Source organism: Myzus persicae, unplaced genomic scaffold (genome assembly GCF_001856785.1).
Source record: "Myzus persicae strain clone G006 unplaced genomic scaffold, MPER_G0061.0, whole genome shotgun sequence".
Classification (NCBI taxonomy): domain Eukaryota; kingdom Metazoa; phylum Arthropoda; class Insecta; order Hemiptera; family Aphididae; genus Myzus; species Myzus persicae.
Window position 1 is genome coordinate 9,222 of NW_019102984.1, and position 13,158 is coordinate 22,379.

Here is a 13,158-nt window from a genome sequence, read left to right on the forward strand (position 1 = left end):
GACTTTTGAGTGATCTTAGAGTAAAATCACATAGTATAACAATTATAGTGTGTAATATTTTTGAATTGGATGCAACATTTTTAAATTTTATTATTTTAGATGTAAAATTGCAAAAAAAATGTTCTACAATTCAAATCAAATTATTTTGGGACAATATTTAGACAAATCGATAAGTCCTGCACTTAAAAACATTATTATTTGTAATTTTTGTAACATCTAGGTGGTTTTACTTTAAAATAACTTGAAAACATGAATATTTATGTTGACCGAATGCAATAAATCTGTTACATATAGGCCAGTTAGGGAAAAGAAACTGTAAGCTTGCATCATCTGAATACATTTTATTCAATTTGGTTATGTTTTTTTCTTTTCAATTTATTAAAGCTTATTTTTATATATAGATATTATCATTCAACCAATAAACTTAACAAAATCGTTATGAGTTTTGATCACTATTTCTTTCAAACCTTATTGCCTACCAAATAGAGGTAATAATATAATATATTAAAATTTATGGTAATCACAAAGATTTTATTCTACTTAAGGCAATTAATTATTTCAATATTATTATTTAATATTATTAAGTATTGTGACATACATATAAGTTATGTACTCTTATAATACAGTAAAATTATATAAATTAAAAGGCACCTACACAAAAAAAAATATATATAATAATAATAATAATAATAACAATGATAAACAATTAATACTTAATAGTTTTGTTATACTTAAAAATAATAAACCAAAGTTTCAAACATAAATAATATTTTAAGTAACAATATATTGAGCACAACTGAATTGCAAAATCAAATTAAAATATTCATCTAAAACATAAAATATTGCGATAGTTTACAATATTAACAATTTTGTAAGCTATTATTTATGTGTAATTATAAAGTCGTTTAATTGGCAAGATAAAAACATGTCATAAGACGATAAATATAAAACATATCAACCTATATCTACTATTCCTACAATTTATTTACAACCTTATTTTTCCTGATACAATATCTGTGTATGCTTCAGTAGTCAATTCTTGGTAAATGCCCTTGCTGTTGCTGTAATACACTTGATCCTTAATCCGCCCAATATCGAATCCATCTCTTTGCAAGTCTAATTTTTTCAATTTATATGTACCTGAAAAAGCAATTCATATAAATGTGGTGTTTCTTTTTCGTCAATTGATCCTGGGCAAAATAATAAATTACCTGTCATTTCAACTTCACTGAGTTTTCTAATGAACAATGGTCGTGCATAGCTTGGCAGAGCTTTTTGTAATCCATCTGACAAAGTGGATATATCCAAAGTATTATCCTTGTCCACAATAGCAGCCATACCAGCACGGCCCTCAGAATTAGGCACCTGGATAAAAAATAATATGAAAACTACAAATTCATAATAATTAATTAGGATTTATCATGTAAATACCTCTACTCCATATACAACACAATCACGGTAACCGGCAATGTTGCTAACAACTCCTTCGACTTCAGCTGTGGAAACATTTTCACCTTTCCATCTGCAACATTATGATCAAATTAATTATTATATATATTTTAGATTCTGAGAGGAGCAATGAATGTATTGATTTTACAATGATGTGTGTTTTTTTTATTTATTTTTTTTATGTCTGTGATTACGGTTTCTTGTAGTAAAAATGCTTTGATTTTATTCAACAGCGACTTTTCTGTATAGGAAAGTGAATCTAGTTGGTGCACTCGGGAGGTCAAAATTTCAAATTACAATAGTTTTATAAAGCGACAGGAAATACAAACAAAAAATTTTAAAAAAACGGAAAATTTTATGCAAAAGCAGTTTTTGAAACAACTATTTTGGTTTTTAGTATAACTCTAAAAAAAATGACGTAGATAAATTAAATTTATGAATGTTAATATAAAAATTTTCTATACCCCACGAAATTTTCAAAATATTTTGACTCTTGTTGAATTATTTACAGGCATATGTTTAAACTAATGTCTGTAAAAAATGTTTCGTTATGTCAAAAAACTTCAAACTGTAGTACAGGGTTCTTCTTAATTTGTTGTTAGTGGACATTTTAAAAAAAAAGTTGAGCGTTTAATCCACAATAGTTTTTTAGGATCGTTTGAATTTTTGTCCAAACGTGCTTTCCCCCGGTGCGTAATTAATAATCATTGACAGAAATGCATCGTCCCAAACACCGTTCTCATCATCAAAAAATAGCTTACATATAGACATACCGAAAGTATGTGTTTACCTGAACGTATCTCCGGTTCTGTCTTTAAAGTACAGGTAACCCCATTCGTCAGCCACGAGCAAATCACCAGACAGGAAGGCAGCGTCCCCCTTATCGAACACGTCACGCACAATTTTTTTCTCAGATTCCTCGTTGTTGACGTAGCCCAAGAACTGTCTAGACGGGTTGGTCGAGATTATTTTTCCAACAATCACGCCCGGTTCACCTGAAAGAATTTCGCCGCCACCGACGATGATCGTACATTATATGAATACAGCAATTTGTTGGATAAAACACATCTCATTCGTATTTCAGTCATTTGTTGTGTTCTTAAATAACACAGACACAACTGTAGGAGAAAATCCAATTATTATTACGATAATGATTATAGGCGAATGTTTTGTCTTTAAATGTTAACCCTTTTCATAAATTTAACAACATGAATGAGCAAAAACTTTATAGATCTGAGTATCAAATTTCGAACAGATTTATTAATAGGGACAAGTATTTTATAATTAGATAAACGTAGATACATATTAATTGTCTACAAACATCCTATCTAAACGTTTAGGGCTTACCTACCTATATGACGATAAAAAAATAATCTGTTTAATATTCAACATTTAGATAAATATGTATCAACGTTTTCAAAAAAAATATTCTGTTCCAGATTATGCGTAATAAAAAAATGAGATGTCAATTAAAACAATTTTATGAAATGATCAACAAAAATATTATTTAGTATGAGGTGTTACTGTAGAGGGGTATAATAAGGGTCTATATACCCGGTTCAAAATTCAAACTTTGTGAAAACAAATTTCTGAAAAACATAACATTTGACCGAGACGAATAGTGGATTTTTTAACATTTGCATAATATTATGCATATATGTATAGTAAGCAGTTTAATGTTACGCAAAACATAAATTAAAATTAATGACTATACGAAAGCAGATGAGCTTGTCTACTTCCTCGAGCAGATGTTGACTCGTCCATACCTGGGTTACATCGGGTGCAAAGTCCATCAGCGTTTCGGATGGGTTCGCACGTCTCCGGGTTTACCCGTATAATCGATATCGGATATATGCTGGGTATCAGTCTGGATACGAAGCCAATGGCTCCGAACGTGTTATCCGTATTGGCTGTGGACAAAGAAAATAATACACATTATTATAATATATTTACATAAACACATATGCAACAATGGTGGCTGTGGTGCTGATGAGCGGGGAATATGGGAGAGGTCCGAAAAAACGGATCGAAACTACGAACGTGACTGGCTGAAAATTGTGCAGAACATGAAACAAAATATATGATAATGAACTAGATACTTAACCCACATAGAATCTAATAGCACAGCGCCATTCGTACTTGTAAATAACTTCGAAATCTTGTAAAATGAATATTTATCGATCTAATTTAAGTGAATACCTTAAAAAATTCAAATCACTACAGTTTCAGTTAAGATATCGAATAGTTTGTAAGTTTATAAGTTTTTAAGTATATGTAATAGGAGGGAAGTAAGCAGTGTACTGAGTATACTGTGGGTCTTAGGTATGCATACCTATAGGTGTTACCAGGTAACTGATAATTTAAATTTGTGTTTGAACATAATATAATATAATATTGTACTACAAAGTTGAATTATGAGCAACTAACTTCAGTAACGTTCTTGTGAGCACTTATATAGAGTACTAAGGGAAATTACATTAAATATTTAAAATCAAATTAAACTTCCGTTTTTACAACAAGAACATGACATGTTATACGTTGTATAACTTGAATCGTACAAACCTTGAGACGACTGTTTTAAAACCAAAATAATATTGATCATCGTGATAGTTATCGAACATAATATATGGAGTATGGACATCCCAATTATTTGACAACCGATGACACTTATTAAGTTTTTATTAATTTATTATATATGACATGGAATTTGAATAGATCATTTTAATGTAATTAAAATCAATTATAATTTTAGATTCTGAGCGAAGAGAGGAATGTATTGGTTAAACAATGATGTATGTGAGTAATGTGTATACGTGTTAACTATTTTATTCCATATTCGGAATTGAGATTTCTATTAGAAAATTTGTTTATAAAGGTACTTTTTTTTAATACTACTGAAGAAAAAATAATAAAAGATACTGATACAACTCCAATTTTCAACAAAATATATTTTATTTTCATGTTGTAGTTCAGAAAGGAATAACTGTAGAAATTGAAATTGGATCATCAAATATTTATATTAGGTATAGCATTTTCTAGACATAATACAACTCAAAAAAATATTTGGGTTATTTTTATAGATTTAATTTACCTATAGGTTTATAGTTCTCTATTAGACATAGGTATTTTAAAATGTTAACTCTTTTAGTATTTTTTCAATTGATGTCGCTACAATTTGTTTTTGTGATAAAAGCTTGAAAGTTGTAAATGTTTCTCATGAGTTGTTTATAGAGCAGTAAAAATATCAAAAAAAAAACTCTGACCTTTGAATTATGAAGTTTTGAAGTGTTAACAAAATTAGATATTCAAATAAAATATAATAATTTTAGATTTTTTTTGGCTGATTTTCAAAAAAAAAATCAATTGTAGAGACTTTCAAGACTCTTGTATAACTATTGTCTGTTACAATTATCTGTACCTACACAATGCAATTTTAAAAATATGTATACTTATTTTTAGCTACCTAATTAGCTTAAAAAAAAGTATACAACAAAATATTCAAATCATTCAACGATACAACGATTGTGACAAGTCACTCGTTATTTTCTTTTTAATAAAACATTTTTTTTGTGAAGCACTGTAAAAGTCTCGAGTCTTCGCAGAGTTCTTTTCCATGGAGGATAAAGATTATCAAACGAGCTTACCGATGTTTGCGTTTCCCTCCGTTGAACCATAGAACTCTGCGACCCGCGGTACGTTGAATCTGGACACGAATTCTTTCCATATCTGAGGTTTCAGGCCGTTTCCGAATATGATTCTCAACTTGTGGTTTGTATCGTCGGCTTTGGGCGGAGTGGCCAAAATGTAGCGACACATTTCACCGATGTACTGAGCCGCCTGCAGTGTATATGAACATCGTTAAAATAAGTGCAAATAGTGAAGCAACATTTGTAACTCAATAAATATCAACTAAAAAGTTTTTTTCACTACGCTCAAAATATATTTATTGTTTCACTACAATCCTATATTAAATGTCTGTTAAAATGTATTTTAATTTGTAAGGGTGATCGTCTAGACCCTTCCCCGGGCTCCCAGTGTGGTTAGAACTTAAGCATTACATATACCCGGCACCTTCAAGACTACCTTTTTTTTTTTTCCTGTTTTAACCGACGACGCCGCGGGATCTGCTTTCGCATTGCTTCCGCGGCGCCGCCTTCAAGACTACCTAACCACTATTCATAATACTCAACGGACAAACAAGAAATAAAAACTTATAAATATATTTACATAAATAAGCCCTAGTTTTTAGAAATCAGAAAACAGTTATTTTTGTTTCGAGATTAAGTAAACCAACAAAATAATACTATATGAACTATACAAATTGTTAGAGTAGGTAGGTAATAATTTTCAAAAGTCGTATTTCAAACATATATATTGATCAGAAAAAGTCATTGGCAGAGAAAATACGACACCTTAATACCTTATAGGTACCTAGAGTACAATATTGTATACACTCAACGCTTATACATAATGATATATTTATAAACAATGTTAAACGGTGACTTACGGTACAGTTGTACTTGGCAATGTCTTGGAAGTACCCGGAAGCGGAAAACTTCTTCCGTATGACCGTGGTACAGCCATAAAGAAGCGATTGGCCGATGCACATTATGCCGGCGGCGGTATGGTACAGCGGCATTGGGGTGTAGAACCGATCGCTGTACTTGAGGCCTACTTGATACGCATAAGCACCGGCGATGAAAATATATCTAAAACAACCAGTACAGAAACTTAAGAATTTGTATGAGAAGAATACCTGCTCATAATGAGGAATTAAAATTTCATGTAAAATTAAATTTTAGTACTTAGGTTAAAAATAAAAATAAAAACTGTAAACTATTTTATTTTTCATCTTCGGTGATTTTATAGGATGTCTACCTTTTCGGGAAGTTATACTTTTTCGATTTTATTTTATAGAAAACTACTAGAAAAATTAAACTAATGACCGGTTTAGAATACCATATAGTGTTTGATTTCCAATCGATCGAAGGAGGTACAGCATAGACCTCGTAGAGAAGTATGTTTCTACTGGAGAATACATAGATTCTACTGGAGTCAATACTAAAAATTAATATTGTACAACCAATTAACCACACAGAATCTAATTTTTTTAGAAAAGTTGTTTTTTAAATAAATAATGGTATAGGCAGTGCCGGATTAATAGTATATTAAACCATAACCACATTCACACTAAATTCATACACGCGCGGTCCCTTTCATCCCATTTAGAAATTAAGTTAAGTGTTGAATCAACATAATTATTTTAATGTCAATATATAGAATGTTAGGTACATTTCATTTTTATTTAAGGACTGAATTCTTCTCAGTATTCTTATAACAAACAGTATATATTATTATTATATTGATATTTTAGCTATGTGAGCAATGTGTATATAGCAAATTGTAGTTATTTAATTTATATGAACTACCTATGTAATGCATTTTTATGTATATTTTGTTATCTTCTTGAAGAATCAATAAATATAAATAAAAAGTAAAATAAAAATGACTATAATCATGAATTCAGTTTCGCGTGCTGCAAACTGAACTCGTTTTTTTTTTTCTAATAGGTGGGTGGTTGGCTGGTTGGGTGGATATATTAGATAGGTACTCGAAGTAGATAATGTTAGTTTAAGCTCAAATGTTTTCAAAAGCTCGATTCTTTAATAGCAACAACGTAATATAAGTATATGAAAGAGAGGTCGTTTTTATCAATAAATTGGTAGGCGGCTGGGTCAAATAATTGCTAGTCGTCTCGCAAATAATAAGTGCACGTCACCACTGAGTGAATTTACACAGACTCCGTCTGTGTCAGATTCAACGCGGATATGTCGACTTTCGTTACCTGACGTTGGTAATGATGGCTGCTTTCGGGTAACCGGTGGTACCGGACGTGTAAATGTACAGCAGTTTGTCGTTGTAGCCGGGTTTTTCTGGTGGGTTCGGTGCGGAAGGTGACGCTTTTTCAAGAAGGTGGTTCAAGTAGGTACCGTCGTTGGCGAGCGGTGAAGTGGCCGAAAATTTAAACAGTTTAATATCGTTGTCCAAATCATCTTTGATATCGTCGATGTCTGCAAAAAGTATTTGATTAGATTTATGTTATTTAGTATTTGAAAAAAAAAGACGTATCAAAAGATTCTCAGATGAGAACTTTATATATCACAGTCATTATAATAAATATTGTATAATATAATATAATTGTTAGGTCTTGGATTTATATACAGTATGAAATAGTAGAATATAGTAAAATACTCAAAAAATGTATTTATTTTCCAAAAAATCATTAAGTGAAAGAGAAGCTTCTTATATTTTAAAATGAATTGAATAAAGTTAATCAAACATTTTTTCCGTCTTACTTTATATAAATTTAAAACATTTTTACGTAAGTTTCGTCAAAGACAAAATCCGCGGTATTAAGAAATTAAATTTAGAAGTGCAAAATAACGTGGCATCTTGCTTTTTATTCTACTTTAAATATACTCAAAAAAAATACATTTTTGGTGTTTATAGTTGAAATATGCAAAACCGAATTTGCAAAAGGACGTAGAAAAAAAAATATACCAAATGCAAATAAATAAAAATCTAAAATATAATAACCAAGATATAATATAGTGCTAAGAGGGTAAAATAAAAAAAATCTCAACAACACGTACGCTTTGTAAATAAAACAGTTAAAAACCACTCTCTCTGTGTACCTTATTATGAGTTGCAATCAACATGTATATATCGTATATGTCATAAGAATTGTGGAATTACATCCGCAACCGTTTGTTTAGACATCAAAGAAAGTTATTAACTTGTATTGTTTGTAACGACTGTTTTACTTAGGTACTACGTTTACGTCGTGTCGTCGGAGCTGAAAGTGTCACAGAATGCAAAGGTTACTGTGATCTCTATTCTATTTCGAACGTTCCATGCGTGTAAACTTTAATAATTCGTAAATATTAATTCTATAGCGTTGTTGCAATCGATGGTATGTGTAGGTTCTTATATTAATTAGTACTTTTTATTTCTTAAATAGTTACCCATATTTATAAATTTAATTTACATATACATTTCTCATTTTTTAAATCCAAAATTTAAGCTGTGTAATGATTATATAACAAAATATTTAATCTCAAGTAAAAATACATGTAATTGAAAATAAAAACAATAATATAATATATATATACCTATAAAAATATACATAACAGAAAAATTAATAATATTTTCTGTAGCGTTGTAATTATCCTTTACACATATACATTTTCCGAAGACATAAAATAACAAAATAAAATATGTATTATTAAACTAAATGGTAAGTACAAGCACCTAATCAAACATATTGAGATGATAAAAGAAATTCAATTATGTAATCCGTATATTACTATTTTTATCAAACTGAAAATGTTTAATAAAAAAGCTTTGCAAGACTAAAATGATAACATTTCTAAAATAAATAATTATTTTTAACGGTAGAAATTATTTCGGTATAACTTGAAGAATTCAAAGTACCAGCGTACCATTAAAAAAAAAAAGGTTAAAAAGTACGTTTTTTAAACACGGTCAGAAGTAGAGGGACCTATTATAGATTCCTTACTTAAAGGTTGACTTTTTTTTACTTATCAGTTAAAACACAACAATCCATGCATTTAAAATCGTTTTAATGTCACCATTTAAATGTAATAATTATAGCCAATATTCTCACCCGATGACAACTCGGCCCCGTAAATCAAACTGGTACAGTTGGCCACTTTGATGGAATGGAGCAGCGACACCATCCTCTGGTTGTAGTTAATCAACGCGCTTACGATGCCCACTTTGGACATGCCCAACCAAATGGCAACAAACTCGGGTCGGTTTTCCATCAGCAATCCGACCACATCGCCCTTCTTGAAACCTTTCTCCAACATAGCATTTGCCACTTTGTTACTGTATTCTTCAACCTGTTCCAATACGTTTCATTTATTTTAATACGAGATCAATACATGCACAATTGCACGCAGCATTTGTTAAAATTATGGTCTCAATTAAAAATGCTGTGCAGGCAGCAGAATTAGTCCGTAGAACAAAATAAGACATTTAAAAAACTGTGCTAATAGACTCAGTATAATGAAATTGTATAGTAAAACAACTCCAAACAATATTCTGCTATAGAATATTAAATTTAAACAGATTGTATATGTTGTTATTCAAAAATGTAAAGAACGTTTAAAAAAAATATTAGGATAAAAATATTTGTTTAGAAACGACTTGAAATCGTGTAAAAGAACATTTTAAAAAACGTTAAACTTTTTGGAATAATGAATGTTTTACATTAAATGGATCACCCAGTATAGAGATATTAGGTACCTGTTATCATAATCAAAAACAAGCAAATTTTGGAACACATTTTACGACCATACATTTATCAATTTTAATTTTTAATATTCAACTTTTCAAAAGAATTGTGGAAAAAATGTAACTACATAAATCATTATGTGATTAAAAAGAACAAAAATAAAGGAAATAAAAAGTATTAAGTATTAATTAAGTAACGAAATATATTTGTTGATACGTGTAACTGTAGCCTATCTATATACTGACCACAATGGCTTGTAAAACAATACATTTATTTGTATTGAAAAGAGATAATGTTTATCTTTTTTTTCCAGACCACTTTCCATTTATTTATTTGAAATTATTCATCTGTTGAAAAAAACCTAATACCTTTGATGAATCATGGGTATAATTAAATTTAGATAATAAGATAACATGTTTTACCAAATCGGTTTAACTAGATCCTGTTAAAGCTCCAAAGAGACAAATACGGGTTTGAAATATCTGATAACCATGAAAAATATAACCAAGGTTCAGTGCTATAACGTTAAATATTTAAACTGGTTTTTACTCCTCGGCAATAGCCTTTAAATCGTTATTACCTATTTTATTTGTTATTTAAATGACATAATATGAGTAATACATTTTTGATATTTAAGAGCATTAATTTTAAAAGTTACACCATAAACAAGTTTTGTATTTATAATTTAATTTACAGCCTATGATACAAGTAAATAAACATCAAACACGTCATTAAATTTGTTTAACAATTTAACTTTTAAGGACATTCAATTTTAAAATTCAAACAACATTCTTTTGTCAATCTATAACTACCAACCAGTTATTAGTTGATTTTCAAAACAGTCAAATGCCTACATTTATACAACAATCATTAATTATCAATTATTATCAATCGGCATGTTACTATTAGGATAATATAAGTGATATTAGTAGTTTGTAAGCTATAAAGGTTTAATTACATATTAGGTATTATAGTGCACTTAAATGAACACTACCTATCTATGATGAACATGTAGGCAGGTACAATCTCTATATTATAGACATATAAGTTCGATAAATGTGTATGCTACAGTAGAAATAGTACTTATTTTCATAATAATTAGCGATGATAATAATAATAAATTATTAGAGATATATTTAATACTATATTAGAAGTCTGACAATTTTCTGACTTTATCTATTATACATATGTTTAGGCATTAAAAAAAGGAAATAACATTTTTTTGAACTTTTATTTAATTTTAAGTTATTTTAGTTATCAGTAATTTAAATAAGAGTATTAATTAAAAAAATGAAGTCAATTATTAACTTTGAAATCATAAATAATACGGTTGTTAACACCTTAAGCTATAGCACTATTTTTATACCGATATAAAAATGCAAAATAGTATACAACCTTGATTTTAATAAATTAATAACTTGACCCATGGGCGCCTAGTTTTTTAGTTCCATGGGATGGTTAGGTTTCGAGTAACACAAAACTCGGTGCCCATGACTTGGCTAACACATTTAGTGTGATAATTCAAAAATAAAACATACCCTGTTATTTATTAAAACCTGAGCAGGATACAAGTTGTAACTTGTTTACAACTGCATACTAAGTTCAAGTGATGTAATAAAGTTAGACTTTTATAATACGTTTTTCATAAGATTAATGATGAAATTATTGAATGTAAGGAATCGCGAATTATCGTAGATAAAACAAATTTATAGGAGTTAAACACGAATCTGCCCATTCTTTTGTACTCAGTTCTTTCATCTTTTAATTTGACCGCCATCCAGAGCGATAAACTACAAAGTATTAGAATCACTTTGAACTATAAATAAGACCTTATATTGTTCAAGAATTGTATTTAATGGAGAATTTAAAGTTTTTCATTTCACAAAGATAACTGCTTAAGATAATCTTTTATTTAATAATATATTATATTTCTTCATTATGCCGTTGAGTGTGGTACAAGAAAAAAGATGGTATGGAATATAAAAAAATCTCAAAATTAAAAAAATAAATGTATTTATCTATATTGGCACATTAAAAGTGGTTGGTAGATTCGTGAGAGAAGTGTAAATCATTTATTAAGCCCTTATGGCCTTATACATCAATGAGCGTTGTTTTTTGAATGGGCAATATAACATTTATATTAATTATTTTGAAAGAAAACCAAATCAAACGGACAAAATCCCTTGGGTATGATCAATTAAATTCATGAAAAATATAACATAAAACGCTTCTTATTATTTTATTTTCAAAATCTGCGGGACAATAATAGGAACTCTCATACTTTTGCAAAGTATAATATATGCAACTAGAGTAATTTTCATCTTTATATTGTGTCTTGCGTGTTTTATAAAAGTGGAATTAATTAAAATTGTTTGTGATGTTATTGTTGGAACAACGCACAACTATAATAAATTAAATTAAAATATTCAATAAATTACAAGATAAATTGTTATGTTTTTAGTGTGTAAGCTGAGTACCTAAACCTTTTTAAAAATTTAATATTATGTGCTCGACAAGTGTTTTATTCGACGATAGCGTAGTCGTAGTCCTCTTGAAATTTATCGAAGATGTAACTTCTTGAGGAGTTAAAAAAAATTGTAGTCACCTTTCGGGCTCGTACGATACCTATACGGTTATATATTATGGAAGGCGACATTTCACACAAACCTGCAGCGCAGTCCATTCTTTGTCTTCGAACACAAATAACACTTTGTGAGGGGTATTCTTCACAACCATGTGTTTGAATACATCTGCGACGGTCCAGTTGTTTTTACCCAATTTCTTCGCCGTGTACAAAAAGTATAAATAACGAAATAGCGCTCTGAAAAAAACAAAACATATAAAACTATATTAACGTTATTACTAAAATGTATCGTTCAATCACAGTGCCAAAAAATGGTATTTCGTTTTATAGGGAAACGACCATTCATTTTATTACTAAAGACAAATCGTTAGACATGATTGAAATATTATTAGACGCGTTTCTGTATAATATTTATCTCGCTTTTAAAGTGAATAATGTTTTTGAAATTGCGTGACCAAAACCATACAAGATCGAAGAATACCGTAAACAGGAATTATTATTATTTTTTTTTTTTTGTAAGGGAGCACTCATTTTATCATTAATTATTTTTAAAATGATACAATTCACACGCTTAAGTATTAAAAATTCGTTTTTGAATATAAAATAATAATCCAAATTGGTTTATTAATGAAAAAAAACAACTAGATATAAATAACGAAAATAATAATTAAATTAAATACCTAAATCAAGATGAGGATAATAATTAATAATCAAGTTAAATATTGAAATCTTAACTCCTTTATTTTTGAATGCAAATGATTCATTCATTTTTTAATATTGATTTCAATGTACATATGAGTACGTA

At 29.2% G+C, this 13,158-nt stretch overlaps 1 protein-coding gene across 1 annotated transcript in view; it reads right to left on the bottom strand.

The window, feature by feature from the left end:
* Positions 1-968: 968 nt before the first annotated feature.
* LOC111033523 (long-chain fatty acid transport protein 4) overlaps positions 969-13,158 on the bottom strand; it is a 49,808-nt gene continuing 37,618 nt past the window's right edge. The window contains exons 3-12 of the mRNA XM_022314300.1: positions 12,437-12,590; positions 9,137-9,374; positions 7,295-7,520; positions 5,957-6,158; positions 5,094-5,286; positions 3,216-3,359; positions 2,240-2,444; positions 1,432-1,522; positions 1,212-1,365; positions 969-1,140 (exon numbers count right to left, since the gene is read on the bottom strand). Of these exons, the coding sequence (XP_022169992.1) occupies positions 986-1,140; positions 1,212-1,365; positions 1,432-1,522; positions 2,240-2,444; positions 3,216-3,359; positions 5,094-5,286; positions 5,957-6,158; positions 7,295-7,520; positions 9,137-9,374; positions 12,437-12,590 (1,762 nt within the window). The 3' untranslated portion in view covers positions 969-985. The remainder of the gene's footprint in view (positions 1,141-1,211; positions 1,366-1,431; positions 1,523-2,239; positions 2,445-3,215; positions 3,360-5,093; positions 5,287-5,956; positions 6,159-7,294; positions 7,521-9,136; positions 9,375-12,436; positions 12,591-13,158) is intronic.